General features: G+C 55.1%; 2 protein-coding genes across 2 annotated transcripts in view; one reads left to right on the forward strand and one right to left on the reverse strand.

The window, feature by feature from the left end:
- The window catches only part of SDC4 (syndecan 4), a 19,143-nt gene extending 15,953 nt beyond the window's left edge, over positions 1–3,190 (forward strand). The window contains exon 5 of the mRNA XM_045804717.2: positions 1,093–3,190. Coding sequence (XP_045660673.1) covers positions 1,093–1,244 — 152 coding nt within the window. The 3' untranslated portion in view covers positions 1,245–3,190. The remainder of the gene's footprint in view (positions 1–1,092) is intronic.
- RBPJL (recombination signal binding protein for immunoglobulin kappa J region like) lies at positions 2,062–19,340 on the reverse strand. The gene is made up of 12 exons (XM_045804515.2): positions 19,242–19,340; positions 17,910–18,018; positions 16,516–16,641; positions 15,270–15,340; positions 14,985–15,100; positions 14,539–14,713; positions 12,318–12,455; positions 11,808–11,917; positions 11,363–11,515; positions 10,515–10,670; positions 10,298–10,401; positions 2,062–10,209 (listed from the first exon to the last, which is right to left on the reverse strand). The coding sequence occupies exons 1-12, from the start codon at positions 19,261–19,263 to the stop codon at positions 9,936–9,938; spliced, it is 1,554 nt and encodes a 517-aa protein (XP_045660471.1). The 5' UTR covers positions 19,264–19,340; the 3' UTR covers positions 2,062–9,935.
- Positions 19,341–19,670: the final 330 nt, after the last annotated feature.

The raw sequence follows: 19,670 nt of genomic DNA on the forward strand, positions 1-19,670 counted from the left end.
TGCCTTTTCATAGAGTTTTATCCAAGAAAGAACCTTACCGGGCTCCTCTGTGCCACTCTGCCCCCATTCTGCGTATAGATTTGGAGTGTGTGCCAGGATGGAAAATTGATCTCCTTAGCCCTAGTAAGACCGAATTAGGGAACTCAGTCTGCCACAGCAAGGATTCTGTGAGGTATCCCTGCCCCCTCAACAAACAGGAATGAGCCCCTTCAGGCGGCCTGGCACACTGCAAAACGGCTGTTCACCTGAGGTTAGCAGCCCGCATCTGCCTGACACCAGCAGGCACCCTTGGCCAGCGCTCCTGTCTGCACTGAATTGGGAGAGTCATTTCAGAAGCACCTAACTGTCGTGCCAGGCCCAGTTGTGTCCCAGGGTGTTAGGGACACAGATAGAAACCCCCGAGGTTTACAGTTAGTGAGTACTGAGCCTCTGCCATGCATTGTTCTAAGTACTTTCGGTGGGTGAATTTATTTAATCCTTAGGACAGATGTGTGAGAAAGGTCCTCCTATTTCCATTTTGCAATGAGAGAGATGAAGGAACTCGCCCGATCACACAGCCAGCGATGAGTAATGGAAGTGGGTCGTAGGCCTCAGCCACCAGCGGCACACGTAGGAGGGGAAACCACAGTATGTTATTGTCTGTGACACAGTAGCTTGGCCATGTTCGTGTGTTCGAGCTGTGTTTGGTAGTGTGCACCTGCGTGTGTGGAGAACGTGTAAACCCGCCTGTGTGGGTATGTGCACACAGCCCACTTCGCAGTCCGCTGTGCTCGGGCCTGTGCTGTAAGGCAGATGGTGGCCGCCTACGGGCTTGCCAGCTCCTGGCCCCGTTAGTGCTGAGCTGTTGCTGGGGCGCGTGCCTGGCTCTGGGCTCCAGCAGGTGCAGGTTGGAATGATGGCTTTGCCGCCCTAGCTCTGTGGTTTTCAGTGACTTACGGTGACCCCCACCCCGACCCTGGTCTTGTGAATGAGGTCATGCCAGGCACAGGCGACAGCAAAGGGGAGCACGTCCAGTTGTGAGAGAGCTGAACGGGGGGATTTGGCAGTGTACCCAAAGTCCTGACCCGCAGCTCTGCCGTTCTTCCCCTACAGCTCTGATCGTGGGTGGCGGCGTGGGTATCCTCTTCGCCGTTTTCCTGGTCCTGCTGCTGGTGTACCGCATGAAGAAGAAGGACGAAGGCACCTATGACCTGGGCAAGAAACCCATCTACACGAAAGCCCCCACCAACGAGTTCTATGCCTGAAGCGCCCACCTGGGCACTGGCTTGGACCTCTGCGGGGAGGGAAGCTGGAGGATTTTGAAGGGTGGACGTTAGGGTAAGGGGAGGGCAACCTAATACTGACCTGTCGGCATCTCCAGCTCTGATTCTGTTTCAAGCGTCAGAAGAGACATCATCTTCTGTTCCTGCCTGCCTCTTCTTGATTCTCTGGGCCTCGATTGTCCCGGCAGAAAAATAGGGTTACACTTGGCCTTGCTGAAGGCAGGTCTGGGATTAGATCATTTCTTAATCTTACACTTAAAATGTGGGCCCAGCTTACAACCTATCGTGAACATGCCTCCCCCAGAGCCCCTCTGCAGCTGGGACAGGAGTCCTGCTGGAGCTCTGCCCCCAGCAGCCTTCTCCCTCCCTCTTGTGAAAAGGAGCTGGGAGAAGGAACTAGAACCATTTGCCATCTGCACCTTGAGATGTGTCCGTCAAAGGGCACTTGTGACCACACTGCAGGAGTCTGTGGTATACCTTGGGCCATTCTCGGCTCCTTCTAGTGACTTTTGGAAATCAGCCGTTTTTATTTGGGGGAGGGGGTGGGGTAGGAGGGAGGGTGGGGAGAAGAACTCCAAGTTCATACCGAAATGGATTTGCTGAGTATTGCAAATCTACCTTTGGTGGGGTATTTTTTTCTGAATGGTTCATTCCTTGGTGCAGAGCCTCTGCCTGGGCAAGTGTGCCGACGCCGAGATGTTCTCCGCTCTCTTGCACGTTCCACAGTACCTGCTCAGTTTGTATTTAATGGTTTTTTATTTTTATTTCTCAAAAATGAGAGAAGAGACGGAGATAATGATTTTTATTAATTTTTTTTTTTTTTTTTTTTTACTATTTATAGCTTCAGACAGGGCCCTCTTCCCTCTTTTTCTTTAAATATCCTCCCCATTTTTTTTTTTTTTAACTTAACACTCCCCGGCTCATGACCTTGGCCCTTTCTGAAGCTGCTTCCTCTAAGAAGTAGCTTTTGCTGAAAGTTTTCTAGAAGATCCCAAAATACAGTGTGGGGGATGGTGGGATATTTGTGTCTCTTTTCTTGTAATATATTATTATTCTGCCTTGGTTCTAGAAAAATAGATAAATATATTTTTTCAGGAAATAGTGTGATATGTCCCATTTGAAGTTGGCTGGATGGTTGAGTGAGTGGGTTTTTGTGTGGCTGAGTGGGGTTTTGCCTCTCTCTCTCTCTCTTTTTCTCTCTCTGTCTCTGTTCCTGGTGCCTTCTGATTGGGCTGGAATAGTTGAGGGTAGACAATTCTGCCTTCTTTCTAGCTCGTGCTTTGAGCCCAACTGGTGTTCCTTTGTTTGCTCTTTCCACATTCACAAGAAAATTGGAGAGCTGTGCTATTGGCTACAGTGGCCACTGGCCACGTGGCTACTCAAATCAATGAAAATCACATAAAGTTAAAAATTCATTCCTCATTTACACTAATCACATTTCAAGTGCTCGTTTGCCACATGTGGCTCGTGGCTGCTATAGTGAACACGCAGGTAGACACCACGTCCACCTGTTGAACCGCACTGCTAGAGAACTAAACTGGCTTAACAAGTCCCAGCCCCAGCCTTGCAGGGGGGAGCCTTGGTCTCCCTGGACAAAGGGGGGGATGGGGGAGGGCTGACTGGGCCCTGGCTCTGGAGCTTGTTAATGGCGACCCTCCCTCTCCACAAAGAGGAGGACTGGTGGCTTAGCCTGGACAGGCTGCTGCTTCTCCTGACCCCACTGGCTGGGGGTACAGGGGAGTCGCCCTTGCCTCCTGCACCTTCCACCACCACAACCCAGGGTCCCAGCTGGCTGGGTCCTGTGCACCGCCCCCCCACCCCATGTCCTTCTGGCTATGTTGGGAGTGAGCACCTCTTGTAGCCACCTCACACTGTTGTCTGTTACTTAATTTTTTTTTTGATAAGATAATAAAACCTGGTACTTTCTAGATAGCCTGTCTCTTTTTTTTTTTTCCTGTCATGTTAAAGTTTGTAAGAGGTCATCCCTTTTGGGTTCTGTATCACTTGATAGCAGTAGAGCCTGAGAGAATTGGGGTGCCAGACACCGGAGGCAGAGACGTAAGAAGCCAAGAAAGGGCTTGGAGAGGAGGAGAGTCAGAAAGTGCACATGGCGGCCTGTGGGCTTGTCGTGCCTGCCTTGGTTTTGTTCAGATGACGCCTTGTTGCAAAAACAAAACACCAAAGTCCTTGGATTAGGCGCCAGCTGTAGAAATGATGTCCCCCATATATATCCAAATTCACCACTTCTCTGGGGAAAACTCAAGATTTGGCTCCACTCCGGCCTCGTGGCCACAGTTGGAAGTTATCCACAGGCAGGATCCTGTCTAGATGGGTTCCCTGCCTCGCCACAGTCTCTGTCCACCTACTGTCACTCATGTCGCCCGCTTGGCCACTGCAGGCATTGCGGTAACTGGACAAACGCCATCGAAGCCTCTCTCGGTCCTGGGAAGAGCCTTTTTACCAAGGGGGAAAGCTGCCCTTAGCTTGTCTGCAGACTTAAACGTTAATTCCAGGGCGTTGGGCTTTGGGGGTCTGACCTTGGTGCCATGTGGCCCAGTGCTTGGCTGGGGTCAGGGGAAGGATACAGAGGAACCGGCAGTGGAAACAAACCTTCACGTCACATGCGTGTGCCAGAACCCATTCGATGCTTCTCGGCGGAACCCACTTTATCGGCACAACAATTCCACAAAGAAGGTGCTGTTAGTGTCCGCGTTATACGGATGGGGACACTACAGCTAAGAGGTTGCAGGACTTGTCCGAAGTGACCCAGCTCATCAGCGGCAGAGGTGGGATTTGAACCCAGGCATTTGGGCTCTGGAGTCTGTCTGCAACCACACTCCCCATCAAAGGGTTTATGTGGCCCAAGGCCCCTTCATTGGAGGCTGCTCGGGACCCATTCACCCCCCTGAAGCAGCGAGTCTGGTCTCAAGTCCCTCCCGAGGCGCCCACTACGCCTTGTTTTCCTGAGTTCCGTGAGGCTTGCGTGTGTCCCTGTCCCTGATAACCCGGTTCTCGCAGAAGTTCCCCGCGTCTGTCAGGCCTGTCTGCGCTCTCCAGTACAGTAGCTGTTGGCCATGTGGCTGTTTCCATCGAAGTGGATTTTTAAAAACGAAAAACTCAGTTCCTCAGTTGTACTAGCCACGTCTCAAGTGATCAACGGCCACGTGCAGCTGCTGGCTACCCTGGGCCAGAGCAGACAGAGCAGAACATGTCCACTGTCTCAGAAATCTCTGGTAGGTCTCTGTCGGGTGATGGGAGACTGTGACTCGCGACCTCTGGGCTTGGATTTCAGCTTTGACCAGCTGTTGCCTTGTGCACCAATGGCCTGCAGGGGGGAAGGTCAGAGCCCGGTATGCAGTAAGTGCTCAATGAAAGGCACTTTATTCTCATCCTCAGCGCCATCTTTTGGCCAGAAGGCCCCTCTGTTACCTATCGCTGTGCAAAATCACCCCCAAAGGTAGGGGCTTACGACCACTATCTCACAGAGTTTCTGCAGATCAGGAATGTGGGAGCAGCTGAGCTAGGGGGTCGTGGGGTCTCATAAAGTTGTAGCCAACATGTTGACCAGGCTGCAGCCATCTGGAAGCTTGACTGGGCTGGAGGGCCCACTTCCGAGGTGGCTCACTCACAGGTCTGGCAAGTTGGTGCTGGCTGTTGACAAGAGGCCCCAGTTCCTTGCCATGTGGACCCTCAGGGCCAATTGTGTGTCCTCATGACATAGCGGCTCGGCTGGCTTTTCCCAGACAGTGAGCCAAGAGAGCCAGGTGGAAAATACAATACATTCTACGGCTAAAGCTAGAGTCACACACTGTCACGAAGTATCCTGTTGGTCACACAGGTCAGCCCTATTCATTGTGAAAGAAGACTCCAGGAGGGCAGGAATGCCTTCGGGAGACAAGACCACTTAGAAGCCATCTTAAAGGCTGGTTAATGCTAGCCTGGCTGCTGGTCGACTCTGGACAGGGCTTAATTTCCCGAGAGCACTAACTCTGAGTGCAACTTGGGATAATATTATATCTGAGAATTGGGCACAAGATGCAAAGTAGATTTTAGACAATATTGAGCCATTTTGTTCATGATCTTGCCATTTTCCTGAAGCAGGAGAAACATGGACCCCTGTATGGGGCAATTCCTACACGGGGCATGGGGAGGCCTATAGGCCAAATAGATACCCCTTGCCAAGAATTTGTTAAGTACTTTTGGGGGGTGGGAGAGTCAGAATTCTAAGGTGACCCCTGAGAATTCTGCGCCCTGTTGTAGACACCTGTATATTCCTTCCCCTTGAACGTGGGCAGGACCTGTGAACGTGATGGGTACCACTTCTATGATTAGGTTACATTAGGTAGGAAAGACGAAGGGGTTTTGCAGATATAATTGAAGTCCCAAATTAGTTTGGTTTTTTTTTTTGAGATAGTGAAAAGAGAGATTACCCTGGGTGGGCCAAGCTTAATCATTTGAAAGCACGAATAAGAGGGTGTGGAAACTTCCTTGTAAGAGAGATGTTCTCCTGTTGGCCTTGACAAAGCAAGCTCCCATGAGTTCTGCAGCTACAAGGACATGAATTTTGCCAACAACAGTGAGCTTGGAATAGGACCCTTCACCTCAGACACACTGCCCTGTCAGCCCTGGCTCGCACCTTGATTATGGCTTTGGAAGACCCTTAGCAGAAGACCCGGCTAAGCAGCGGGGTCCCCTATAAAATGGTGACAGTGGGCCCAGGCCTCTGAAAGTGCTTTACATATTCTGGTTATTTGATTCCTCGTGATGTCTTGTGAAACAAACTCTTCCCCTTTTACAGAAGGGGGTACCGAGGAACAGAGAGGTTAAGTGACTTGAAACTTGCCAAACCCTGCCCAGCTTCAACCTACAACTTTGCGTCCAAGATGGCTGCTGTCTGAAAAACGACCATTTGCTCTGTATCCCTTGGTTTTAAGGTGATCCCTCTGAAAGTATATACGAGTAATCAGTGTGAGAAGGACGAAATCAGCCAAGCCCAGGGTACCCCTCTCCAGGACGAGGCCCTGATGGTGCACTTTTAGACGCCAGACAGGGCTGGGGAGGAGAGGAGGATGCTTTGAACAAGATGGGGGCTTGGGGATGGGCCCTGCAGAGTGGGCTCCACTTCCGCCTTCTGTAATCACAGTGAATCCATACAGAACTTGGTCACAAGGCTCTGCCTTCCCCTAGAACTCTGCCTGCCTCGGGCCAGCAGCCAGCCGGAGCAGGTGTTTACCGTTTCGGCCCCTGAAAGCATTATTGTGCCACTAGTGCCCCGCCTGCCTTTGTCCCCTGGGTTGGGACGAGAGCCAAGCCTGCCTGGAGGACCTTTATTTGGTGAGTATGGTCAGGGATGACTTTTTCAGAACTTTGTGGATATTATTTTATTGGTTTCATTCCCCTTAAAGCTGTTTCCTTCCTTCCTCGCTGTCTTCAAGGTCTGTGCCCTCAGCAGTCTAGTCTTCCCCAGGGAGGAAGGTGTCTGAGAATTCTACCCACGCTGCGGTTATAGCAGTTTCTCTTTGAGAAAACCCCACTTAAAAGAAACAAGAGAGAGAAACCCAAAGGTCAAGGCTTCAGCCTGCAGACTAGCTAGTTCATGGTGGAACCTCAAGCAGCATGAGAGCTGGTAAACTAGGAGATTTTGGAACCGAGGTTTCGTCTATATTCTCACTCTGAGAACCTCAGAGCCCCAGGTATAGCGTCAGGAGTATAGGATTTAAATTAGGCTCTGCCATCAGCCTGTTCTTGGAGCTTCATGGGCCTTCTCTCTGAACCTGTTTCCCCTTTTGTAAAACAAAGAGGACATATGGTCTAGAGCAAGGACTCTCAGCCCTGGGGTTCAGATCCCAACAGTGTGAAAATGTTAAGATTATCTTTTAAGACCCTAACAGTTCTTGAACGGGAAATAAATGAAAACTTAATTCTTGGGTGGGAAACAGTGCCACCTGCTGGTCTCACTTTGCACTTGCCATATGCAAATTGCCAATGCAATGCATGGCGTTTGATATTTATGGAGCCCCACTCAAAGCTCAAGGTATGCTAATGCGCCCTCTAGGACACAGCCATGAGCCTCTTCCCCCATGAGCTCACAGAAATAGAGGGGACAATTGACATGTACATACAGCCCCTTGATCCAGGGTGGGTGATTACATGGTCCCAGTGAAGTTCTAAGGAACACGGGGTGTGGCCAGGGCATGTGAATTGTGCAGTCACTCAAGGCCGTCTTGATTTTATGCTCTGGTGTCACTGTCTTGAAATTCTTAATAATTTTTGAGCAAGGTGCCATACATTTTCATTTCCTTCTTCTTCTTCTTTTTTCCCCCCATACATTTTCGTTTTGCACTGGGCCCCATAAGGTATGTAGCTAACTGGTCGTCCCCTGGGGAAATCTTGGAACAGGTGACATTTGAGCTGGATTTGGAGAACAGGGCAGTAGGTGGAGGGAGAGGAAAGAAGGAAGCCTATTCTAGTGCAGGAGGCAAGGTGGAGAGGTGGAGTCCTTCGGCCTCTGTGATGGGGAGGTGTGAGGGAAGGGGATGGAGGGTGCGTTGCTGGGAGGGGGTGGACAGGGAGGGGACTGGGTGTTAGAGGGATTCAGGTTCGGGACTAGGAGGACCTCCAAACACATTACAGCAGCTGGGACGCAGAAGACAGGCCAGGGCTGGGGCTCTGAGGTCACAGACTTCCACGTGGGTGCCCAGGTGGGACCCAGGGCCCTACGGTTCCCCGACTGGAGTGCAAAAGAAGACAGAGCTGCACGGCTGGGCCTGGGTGCTCAGGCCAACCCAGGATCTTGGCTTCCAGGACTCCTGCCTTGTGAAGTGGCAGAGGAAGTCCTTGAGGGCAGGGCTGGATGGGCCCTCGTGCCCCAATGCCCTGTGTGCTGTGCTGTGCAACTCAGTCTCCTACAAGTGGCTTCCTGCTCCAACAGCATCATGGGGCCATGAGAGCAAACTCTCCTGAGGCGGGCACTCGAGTGGGGGCTGTTTCCCATTCAACTTGTTGCCTGCATTCCTCCGCCCCTGCATTTCTCAGGGGCCACGAGATCCCTTAAACAAGTTTTCCTTCCCTGCCACAGTGGGTTTCAGCCCGCTGATGGCCGATGAAGGAGGTTCCCGATGACTTTAGGAAGTTTAAAGAGCAAAGGCCACCTCTTCCCTTTGGGAAATGGGCCCTTGCTCAGAATTCAAGGAAGGGCCAAGAGGGGTGAGAGCCTCGAACTCACATTTCAGATCAGTTCTCCCCATGGGGCACCACAGGGACGGGTACAGGTCTCTGGCACCCATGGTATATCTATATCCTTGGTTCCAACGGCCTGAGCCAGGACCCTGCCTGGTGTTTCTGCTTCCCTGTAAAGCACAGACTCGACAGAGGAGGGGCGGGTTGATCAGGATGGACTGATTCAGTCCCCAGGCCCCATGCAGAGCAGCTCCTCTCTCAGCTGGGTTTTTGCCCAGCTGATCCCAGCACTTCTGCCCGGAGTTGTCCTGTGTTTTGTATCCTGTGTTTGCCCCTGGGCCTGGGGTGCCTCTTTGCTTGGATTGGGGGGATAGCTAGTAGGGTGACTCATCCCTAGAGCCAACAGGTGGGCCCCGGGGCAGGAACAGGAGCTCAGGGATGCTAGCTGCTTCTGAACGCCATTCCTTCTCCAAAAACAGTCAAAAAGGTAGGCTCTGTGTTCCATCGGACTTGTGGTCCCTTCTGTGTGTGTATCAGGTTGGGGGGGGGTGGGAAGCACACTGAGCATCCCCTCCTTGGGGAGGTAGGGCATGCAGATCAGACTCTGCCTTGGCATAGAGGAATCCCTGACCTGCAAGACTGCATCCCACTGGGCCTGCAAGAGAAGTGCCTGTGTGGACAGTTAAGATGGCAAGACCCGACCTCTGTCCCAGGCACCAAAGCCACAGGCCAGACAGCAAACACAGGCAAGGGTAGTGTGCCTGATCCGGCCATGGCGAGGACGAGGAAGGGCCAGTCTTTGTGTTCTAGGGGGAAGCCAGTACTCCAGGGCAGACCCCTCATGCTCCAGGAGGGACTCAGTGCTTCCCGTGGGATCCAGTGCTGCGGATTGGACCTGGTTCTCCAGCAAGCACCTGTGCCAGGTGGCCCCTGATGCCCCAGGTAAGAGCCAGTACTGTCGGCAGGATCTTGGGCTCTAGGTAGTTGGCATTGCAGGGCTGATCTAGTACTCCACGTAGGACGCGATGGTCCAGGGCATGTCTCAGGGGCCCGTGCTCCATGCCTACGTGTGTGACACTAGGTGTCTTCTCTGCAAGAGGAGACAAAACTGCATGGAGGGTCAACACCCTAGACTTGATGTCTAAGAGTGTGTGAAATCCTAGTGAGGCATGGAGAGAAACAGGGAGAGACCAAGTTGGAGGGATAGGGACACACAAGTAGGGAGACATGCAAAGTTACTGCAGAAGAGAGAGATTGATTGCTTGATTTAAAAAGAGAGTCGGACAAACACAGGGAGAGCCACACTCCTGTCTGGACACAGACATCATAGCATCACTCAGGTCGCGTCTTGGATGGATAAAGACGAGTGAGTGACAGTTTCTATGGCGAGAGCCTCCCCCCTACCCACGCTTTGGCCTTCACTTTGCAGCAAAGGGGCAGGGGGCAGGGCCTGGGACCCAGAAAACCGGCCCGGGGCCAGTCGTGGGCGCGGACCTAAGTCTGGATGAAGAGGTGGAAGTTGGTGCGCGTGAACTCGTGGTGGATGCTCTCGAGGAGCGCGTCGGCGTCCGCGGCGGGCTCAGGGGCGCCCGGGGGCCCAGGCCGCGCGCTGTATTCCGGGGTGTAGGTGAAGGAGAAGGCGCTGGGGTAGAAGAGGCCGTCGGCGCGCACCAGGCTCACGGGCACAGTGATGGGTGTGCGCAGCCAGCGCCAGTCGCTGCCGAAGGCGGCTATGTCGGGCACCACGCACACCAGGGACCGCGGGCTCCTGGGGTGGCACCGGGGTTAGGGCTGCAATGACGCCGATGACGCGCACCCGCCCAGTCCCCCGGGGCCCAAGGGAGGCGCTCCCATACCTGTACATGGTTTCGGCCTCCACGTCCCCGAACCACACCTTGAGCCCCGCGTGGAAGTTCTCACCGTGGAGTTCCAGCGTGGCCACGTCGCCCCCACCGCTCAGCTGGGGGAGAGAGGGAGCGGGTGGCCCAGAGCCTGCTGCTCTCCCTCGCCAGCCCCTACACCACACCCACAGTGAGATCTCTCCCGCCTGCACCCGCCTGCGCCCAGATTCACCTCCAGGGTGCTGATGAGGGGCACTGGAGTGACCGGCTCCCGGGTCCACACCAGGCTGGTGCTGAAGGAGAACTCCACGGACTCGGTGCCGATGATGGTCCAGCAAGAGCTGTCGTTGAGCAGCGCCCTATTTGCCTCCTTGGGGCAGGGGGAGGCCTGGGAGGAGACCGAAGGGATGGTGGCCACCAGCAGGGGGGAGCCAGCGGACCACCTGAGTCTCTGCATTCTGAGGTCCAGTCCTAGGCTCTGAGCTCTACCTGCCCTGTGAGCTTGGACAAGACCCTTACGTTCCCAGAGGTAAATAAGTTCGCTGAACTAGCTGGTTTCTAAAGGTCTATTGTCTTAGGATTCTAGAATGCTATTTTTTAACAGTGTGCAATTCTATTCTACATTGGGAGGAAATATTGCTCAATAATAATGTTATTTTCTACGTGTTGTGATTTTATCTCAACATTCTATGACCATATTCTTTTGAGAGTTGTACTGCTTAATCATCATCATCATCATAATTTTCCACATTCTATAATTCTATGGCTTACCATTTTATGATTCTAATGCTCTTTGCACAATAATACTCAATACTATTACTAATTGCTATTTTTATTTTCATTCTATAATCTTATCTCCAAACTTTCAATGACTCTAATATTCTTTGGGAAGGAGCATGGCTCCGTAATATTATTACTAGTTTGTCCTCATTCTCGGATTCTGGCCTGATGGTCTAACATTCCACGGGAGGCAGTATTGCCCCGTAAGCAGCAGCCATGCTGCCGCTGCTGATCTTATGATCTGTGGTTCTCTGTGTTCTAGCTTTCTAGGCTGCTTGATGCCAAGACCCCACCCCTCACCTGGAATTGCACCACTTTGTCTGTAGCCAGGCACAGGTAAGTGCCAACCCCTCCAGGAGGATCACCAGGAAACTGGAATGCGCACTTGTGCAGTTGGGAGATGGGCTCATCCACGTCGAGGAGCGCGCACTGTTTGGCTACTTTGCGGATGATCTAGAGCAGAAGGGGTGCAGGGCCGCAAGGTGCCCGGGGGGCCAGAGGCTGCCCTCCCAGCTAGCTTTCTGCTATCCAATAGCCATGTAGGCACTGGCAGTTTCTGCCCCCCTCCCCCCACCCTGCCCACCCTTAACCTCCCTCCAGTCCCACAAAGCACTAAGTAGCCAGAGTGAGAATAGGTGTCTTTCCGATGGGGCCCTCAGCCTCTAGCCCTGCCCTTGTGGGTCATACCTTCTGCATGCATCTGCAGGGATTCCCCACCCCCCAGGTATGTCCTCCCTTCTCATACCATTGGAGGTAGCGTGATGCCTGTGACAGTGCAGACAAGTTGCACTAGGGAGCCATAGCGGACGTAGCCCTCTCGAGGCGGAAAGTCCCCCTGGGAACAGTGTTCATCAGCTGGGGTGAAAGAGGGAAGGGAAGGAAGGAAGGTTTCAGAGGTTCCAAGCTTCTGACCCAACCCTGCCCTCCTTGCCTCTGGCCCCACCCCACATCACACATGAGTCCTGTGGGTAAGGTCAGCATGCAGGGAGGCAGCTAAGGCTGAAGGGTCTCATCCTGGAGGGTCACGTGTGGCCATCCTTGAAAATGTTTGCTCCTGGGGTGGGTGGGGTTTGAGATGAGGGGAGAGAGCTGGACATTGGTGCCAGAATGGCTTGGACTAGTCACAGACTCACTGGGACTTTTGGGCAAGCCTCAATTCTGTGGGCAAAGTTTACTTTTCTCGAGGGGTTATAGTGAAGGTGAGATGAACTCATGCATGCGAAGCGCCCAGCCCGGGGGCTGCTGCTGTGGTTACCCAGGTGGAGCGTGACGGCAGCCCACTGCCGTGCGCTGGCCACGAAGGCCCCATCCTCCACAGAGAGGTAGCGAGTGGACACCGTCTGGGAGCGCAGGCGGTTGAAGAGAGAGACCTTTGAGCCCGAGGATATGCACACTGTGAGGGGAGGTGAAATCAGCACCCAAGCCTGGCTTGGTTCCTTGCACGTGCCAGACAATTTCTGGTCCCCTGTCCCCTGTGTCAGTCCCGTCATATGCTCACTGCCTTAGACACACTGGGCCTATTTCATGGTCATATACCTAGTACCTGCTGTAGTCCTGCTTTTGAAATTTGCCCAGCTCCTTTTTGCTGCCTAGCATCCTTCAGTTGGACAAACAATATTACCAAGTATTCACTAAGTGCCTCCTTTCAGGCAGGCACTGTGCTGGGTACTGGGCACCAAAGGGTGAATTTGACCCAGTTTTGCTCTGAAGGAGTTCACATTCTCAGAGAGGAGAGACATAAATATAAAATTTCAAAATGATGTGGTAAAGGCTGCGTGAAGGAGGGCTTCCTGGAGAAGGTTAAACTCTCAGCTGGGGAGCAGGAAGTAGGTAGGAGCTGCTCAGGGCCTGCATGAGCAAGGACCATGTGGTGTGAAACAGCAGTGTGATATTTCTAGGGCTTGACACTGATCTCTTCTAGCTTTCACACATCCTCAGAGCCATGGTTTTATTTTCTGACTGAGCTCTAACCACCTGGGGAGAAAGCACAGGGTCATCTCCCTCCCTGCCCCATCCCTGCCCCACCCCCCAGGGCTAGGCATACTGTAGGTGCTCAGTTTATACTTAGTCCAAGTTCCCATCCATTGGGTAATGATGACAGCTGACATTTGTTCCGTGTCAGGTGCTGTTTTAAACGCTTTCCATGTATTAGCTCATTTGAGTCTCTCAACAGTGCTCTGGAGCAGATATTATCTCTATTGAAGACAGCAACTTGTTCCACATCACAAGGCCAGTGAGTAGCAGAGTCAGGATTCAAACCCAGGCCACCTGGCTTCAGAATCTGCACCGCTAACCATCACCCTATGGCACTTACTCATACCAAGGGCCAGACAGAGCGCTGCCTGGGTCTGAGACGTTCTACGGGGTGTTTAATGGACAGTTAGGTAAGTACGATGTGGGGGTAGGAGCTGGGCTCTGGAGTCACACTGACTCAAGTTCAAATCCTGCTGGGTCTCTCCCTAGCTGGGCAGTCTTAGCCAAGTCACCTGGATTGCCATAGGCTCCAACAGTTCAGTAAGTGAATGGGTGAAGGTTCCAGACCTCATTTTCCTCATCCCTGACTTACAAACAATGATAGTACCGACTTCAGAGGGACATGATGAATGAACATCAAATAGGATGACTCCAGTTACCAGGAAAGCTCCACCTTCCCCTAGGTCTTCCCCCACCTTCCCGCCAGCGTAGTGGTGATGTCATCATTGTTATTCAGGCCCCATCCCCCACTTCTCAAAGCCCCCAGCCCCGGGATTTGTCACTTGGCACCCAGGGCGGTACTGATTTCAAACTGTCTCTTTGATAAGCGATGTGTGTCCTTCCCCCCCTGCTAGGCTGTGGGTTACTCCAGAACAAACACTTGTCCTTACTTAGGACAGCCGCTAGCACAGAGCCGGGCCTACATCGGGCACTGACTAGGTTTTTTTTTTTTTTTTTTTTTTTAAGATTCTATCCAGAATCTTTAAATCTGACAGAGAGACAGCAAGCGAGAGAGGGAACACAGCAGGGGAGTGGGAGAGGAAGAAGCAGGCTCCCAGCGGAGGAGCCCGAAGCGGAACTCGATCCCGCAACGCCGGGATCACGCCCTGAGACGAAGGCAGACGCCCAACGACTGCGCCACCCAGGCGCCCCTTGACTAGGTATTTTTGACTAAATTTCCGCTACCCTTTTATTGTCACTTTTAATTTCTTTAGCTCAGCACCCGCTGGCCATTTTTGTCTGCTCTGGACGCCGTCTCCCGCCCCCCTTCCCTGTGTCTGGGGTCGGTCCCCTTTCCCCTCTGCTCTCGCTTTGCTGGTTTCTCATTCTCCGACCTCAGCCTCCCCGGCTCACCCAGACCCCGCCCCTCTCTCGGCTCAGACTCCACCTCTCCCACTCTGGCCCCACCCCTCCAGCCTAGGCCTCCGCCCTCCCCAGTCTGCAGCTGCAGACCAGGTGGCACCTCCCCGCCCCGCCTGGCGCTCACGCCCCGCCCGGCTCACGGTCGGTGTTTTTCAGCGACTGCTTCTTCTGCGAGGGCTTCGAGATGACCTTGATGAGGCGGCTGTGGAAGGTGCCCAGCTCTCGGCCCCCTCGGTGCACCAGCCGCAGCACCAGCCGGAAGTGCTTCCTCTTGTCTGCGTCCGAGATGTACAGGGTCTTGGCGCAACCGAATTCCTACGGGGTGCGCGGGCACGGGGCCATCTCATCCCGGCCCTCCGCCACCAGTTCTCTGACGTCTGCCCCATCAGACGTGACGTGAAGCAGCACGATCCCAGCTCCCGGGCTCACCCTCGAGGCAGAACCCCGGTACCGCCCCCCCCCCCCCCCCGCCTCTCTACCCGTCTCTTGGCTTCTGCGGGGGTGGGGTGGGTGTAAAGGAGCCCTCCTCGCCGAGGCAGGGGCAAGGATGGGAGCCGGAATCGGACCGTGTCCCGTGCGCTCTCACCCTGGAGTCCGGCTGCTCTTCAAAATTCAACTTTTGCGTCTCGGCGGTGCTGCCGGACGCTCCGTCCAGTCCCATGTAACCGCAGACCGTGGGCCCGGTTTCCCCTGCCTGATGGGCTGGAAAGGGACGCTAGCGGCTCAGGAAGGACTCAGGTGGCAGGCAAGCTGAGTTCTCGCCGCCAGAGGGCGCGGCGAGACTGCGCCTGCGACCCGCCCGGCTCTCAGGCCCCAAGGCGCCGTCCCCCAGCAGAGGGAGGCGTCCGGCAGCCCAGGAGTCCGCCCTCACCTTGGCCCTGCACTGGCTTCACCCTCCAGCCGGGACCTGCGAGGTAGACACAGGGCGGGGGGCAGAAGAACCTGCGGAGACATGCAAGCAAGGGCTGGACTCGCACGTCCAAATCCACTTGACTGTCTGTAGACATTTCAAAGGCAGCATAAATGGGGCAAGATCCTGGGTTGCTCCTCCACCTTTCCCACCGCCCTCCCAGGGCTTCTCCATGACTGTGGACCCCATTAACACCTGAACCTTCTTTATTACTCCTTTCACTCAACCCATTAATCAGTTCTGTCTCCTCCACATTCAAAACACACCCAGAATCCACCGGTGTCTGACCATCTCCACCTTAATCCCAACGGCCATCACATTGCCTGGAACGCAGCACCAGCCTTCCCACGGCTCTCTCTGCTTTCGCGCCCCCCCCCGCACCCCCAATCTGCTTTGCACAAAGCAGTCACACTATCTTTTCCTTTCTTAAAACCACGAGTCAATCATGTTACTTGACTTCCTAAAATCCTTCGGTGGTTTAAATCCAAAGTCCTCACATGATGGGACCCTGCTTTATCTCTCCAACCTTATCCCCTGCAGCATCCCTCTCCTTTTCTAATTCCAGCCCCTCTGACTTCTTTTGTACCAGAACAGGCCAAGCTGGTTACAGCCTCAAGGTGTGCGCATTTTCTTTTCTTTCTAATGGGAACACACTTCTGGATTTTCTCTTGTCTGGCTTCTCTTTCACATTCAAGTCTCAGTTCAGATGTCACCTCCTTAAAAGGCCTCTCCACCATCTTGAGCTTTCTAGCTAAAGTGCCCCCGCTTCAATGTCTGCCACATTATGCTGTTCTATCCCTCTGCTAGCTCTTCTCACGATCTGGAAGGATCTTGTTCACTGATTTGTGGGGAGTTTGTAGTCTGCCTCTTCTCCACTACAGTGAAGATGCCTTGAGAGCAGGGGCTGTATCTGTCTTCTGGAACTGTACGTCCAGGGCCCAGCGCTGTCCAGACCTTGGCACCCGACAAATGTCTACTAAGTAGTTGTTGAATGGAAGAAGGAATTAATGGGTGGCTCAGTGAGTGAGTGGGGACTGCAGATTCACAGGGAGGTTCCAAAGTGGGGGCTAGCGGTGGCTGAGGAAAAAGGTTTCTGATTGGCCAAGAGTTGAGCCCTGAGTCCTCCCCAGGTTTCTAAAAGGCACTGAACTGGGAGGCAAGCATAGAGAGGAAGGTGGCCGCTTGGAGGGGACGCTGAGGCACCTACCGCTTCTCATTTCCGTATGACTTCTGGGCCACCTTGGCATGCAGGATCCGCACCGTCCGCTCGCACTGTTGCTGCAGGCATTGTCGCACGCCTTCCCTCAGGACCGCGGCGCGCTCTGGGGATGACCTGGGAGTGGGGGCAGGCCGGCGGCGGGGCAGCAGTAATTGTTAAGGGGAGCATGGAACCCAACAAGCAGGTTGAATGAAATGAATGGGAGGAAGGGGCTAATTTAGTCCTCCCCCCCTCAGGGTCAGGGAGGGGAAGCCTTAGGCAACAGAGGGGATTTGGGTGTAAGCCATGGGTTAAATATTTAGGCTGCCAGGTACTCAATGAGGCCTGCACAGAGCCCACCGGGACCACCCAGGCACCACTCCGCAGGTCTGGCGCCTTGCCCGCTGCAGCCTGAAGCACTAGGGAGGGGCCTCAGCAGCACAGAGGCCACACTTGTGCCAGCCTTGGGATGGAGAGTGAGTCTGTGAGGGTGCATGGTTTCCTTGAACTTTGAGGGGGCCCACCCCAATGACATCTTGATGCCCGGGAGAAGAGTTTTGCTGGACCCCCTGGACCAGAGTGCTCTCTTGCCTGCCCTCAGAAGCCTGGAAACATGGAAGCGCCCCCAAACGGTGTGCCCAGGATCCTGGGGGGAATATTTGAGTCCTTCGGAGGGTCAAAACAACCCTCCTTATCCCCTTTCTCCCTAGAGAAGGGGCCTGAAACTGTCGCTACTTTCCTTCCCTTGATAACAGGGCCTCCATAATCAAGGGACTGGGCCACTCGGAGCCTAGGAGCCTGGGAGTTTGGGGGAGCGAGGGTGGTGGGTGGGCCCAAGACTTAAGCAGTCGCAGAGATCCTGTGGAGGAGTCCGCGAGGGCAGAGATTTGAGGGACCACCAGGTGGGGCCCGGGGAGCCAGGAACCCTGCGTCTTCCCCTCCGAACCCTTCACCCTTCGTGCAGGACCAGAGTCTCGGGCCTCTCCTCACTCCTGGAGGGGGCAGCGGAGGGCAGGAGCCCGGCCGCGCCCTCGGAAGCGGGGCCAGGCAGTCGGCGGCAGGAGCCAGGCTCCGCTCCGCCCCTTGGGGCTCTACTCTGGGAAGGGCCTCGGAGGCTTCCGACGCATTCCGGCGGCAGAGAGCGGAGCCGCCCAGCCTCCTGCTGGGAGCCGCTTTTCGACCCCGCAGCTTGCGCCGCCGGCTCCCGGGGTGGCCGGAGCAGGGGCGCCGCGCTGGCCCCGCCCCAGCCCTCGGAGGAAAGGGGATCGCTCCCTGCCGGTGGGAGGGGTCGCAGCCCGCGCTCCCCCTCCCCACCGTCAGCCCCGGGTTAAATGCGGCCGCCGCCTCCGCTCGCTCCAGCTGCCTGGCAGTCCCCACCTCGGGCACGCTGCCGGCGCCGTTACCTGGTCCAATTGCCCGAGAGGCTCCGCCCGTCGGCTCCGCTGTGCGGCCGCGCCTCCGAGCTGTCCGGCAGGCTCAGGTGAGTCAAAGGGCCTGGGGGCGCTAAGGGGTCTGCGGGGGAGCAGGCGTCAAGCCAGATCAGGCGACCGTATTTAATCACGGACGGTACCCCCGTCTGACTTGCAGTGCCCATCTTCATTTCTGTGGGGTCCTTTCCAAGTTGAGCCCCCACCAACAAGGCCACCACGGGGAGAGGGACTTTCCCCCTAATCTCCTCCCTCGAGGAACCAACCTCCAAGAACGTCCCCACGGTGTTTATTCTTCAGCCAACTTCAGTCAGTTATTCACAGACCTCTCCTCCCTTTCGAGCCCTGTATCCCAACCCTCAGGCATTTCCGAATCTTTGTACTTGAGGATTAACCCTTCAGAGGAGCTCAGGGCTCTAGTGTTAGACGTGTCACCAGGTTGCCGTGTGACCTTGGGCAAGACACTAGTCTCTGGACCTCGTTTCTCCCTCCGTGGAATGAGAGGGTTGGGAAGGTGATGGACGTTGAGGCAGTCTCTATTTTGACTTTCTAGGATTCCTGGGGTGGCGGTGGGGTGCCAGGCCAGACGTTGGCTCAGGCCAAGAGCAGGATAAGGGGGAATCCTAATCAAGATTTGGGGGCCCAGAGGCTTCTGCAGGTGGGAAAGAACGGGAGGTGGCAAAGGCCCCTGTCTTGACCCCGGTGCTCCCCAGAGGTGCTGGCCCTGGCTATGGCCCAAGCTGGGGAAGGCATTCTGCACCCTCCTGATTCCAGCGGCAGCTGACACATCTGGCTTACTCAGCCTCCCGCCACGGGCCCTGCCAGAGGGATTTTTGTTCTTCTACCAGGCCTGAAAGGCGAGGGCGGAGAGGATCCGGGTCGGAAAGGCCGCCTGGAGTGAGTGAGCTGCAGGCACTCGACCTTGCTCAGAATAGGCCCATTCATGGAATTGGGGGAGGGGGGGGGTAGAGGGGCTGCGGTTGGATTAGGGCAGCTGGTCCCCTCTGCCAAGAAACAAGCAACAGAAAAATGGCTAACGCAGCTTCAGCATGGGGCGGGGGTGGGGCGGGGTACAGAGCAGTGGGAGTGAATATAAGAAGAGGTTTAGTGACTCCTAGGCGCCAGGTTGCTAGGCAGCCAGGCAGCCCAGAAGGGAGAAGGGGAGCCAGGGGTCCCAGGTTCTAGTCGCAGGCTCCTTTGCAACTCGGCGGGCAGCCTTCTTGGGCCTCAATTTTCCCATCTGTACACGGGAATCCTTCGGGATTATCAAGGGGCGTCGTCAAGGGCAGTGGGAGAGTGAGTGCTCACCTGTTGCCCGCACAGGGTCCATGGCCGCACTCGGGCCTCACTCACCGCCCTCCGGGCGCATCCAATGCAGCTGTCCCCCGAACCCTGCGCGCCCCTGCTTCTTGGCCCTTGTGCGGGATATATCCTGCCCCGGGCTTATCTCCAAGGCCTCCGGGCTCCCGGCCACTGTTTGCTCTGGGCAGGGGCACCTGCTAGGCAGATGTGGGCTTCCCACGGCCACCTAACCAATGCAGCCAGTCCCAGGAAGACGCCCCCTGGCGGCCTCTCCTGAGAGCAGGAGGGAAGTGGAGGCGCCAAACCAGCGTGGTGGGCTTTGGCCTACGTGCGGCCGGTCCCAACCCCCGACGCCCGTGAAAGGGCGCGGCTCTCGCGGCGGCCCGAGGCTGGGCGGTGCATGTCTGAGTATGTGCGTGCGTGTGGGCGCGCGCC

This window comes from Ursus americanus, chromosome 22, assembly GCF_024610735.1.
Source record: "Ursus americanus isolate L20-20 chromosome 22, mUrsAme1.1.p, whole genome shotgun sequence".
In the NCBI taxonomy this organism is placed as follows: Eukaryota; Metazoa; Chordata; class Mammalia; order Carnivora; family Ursidae; genus Ursus; species Ursus americanus.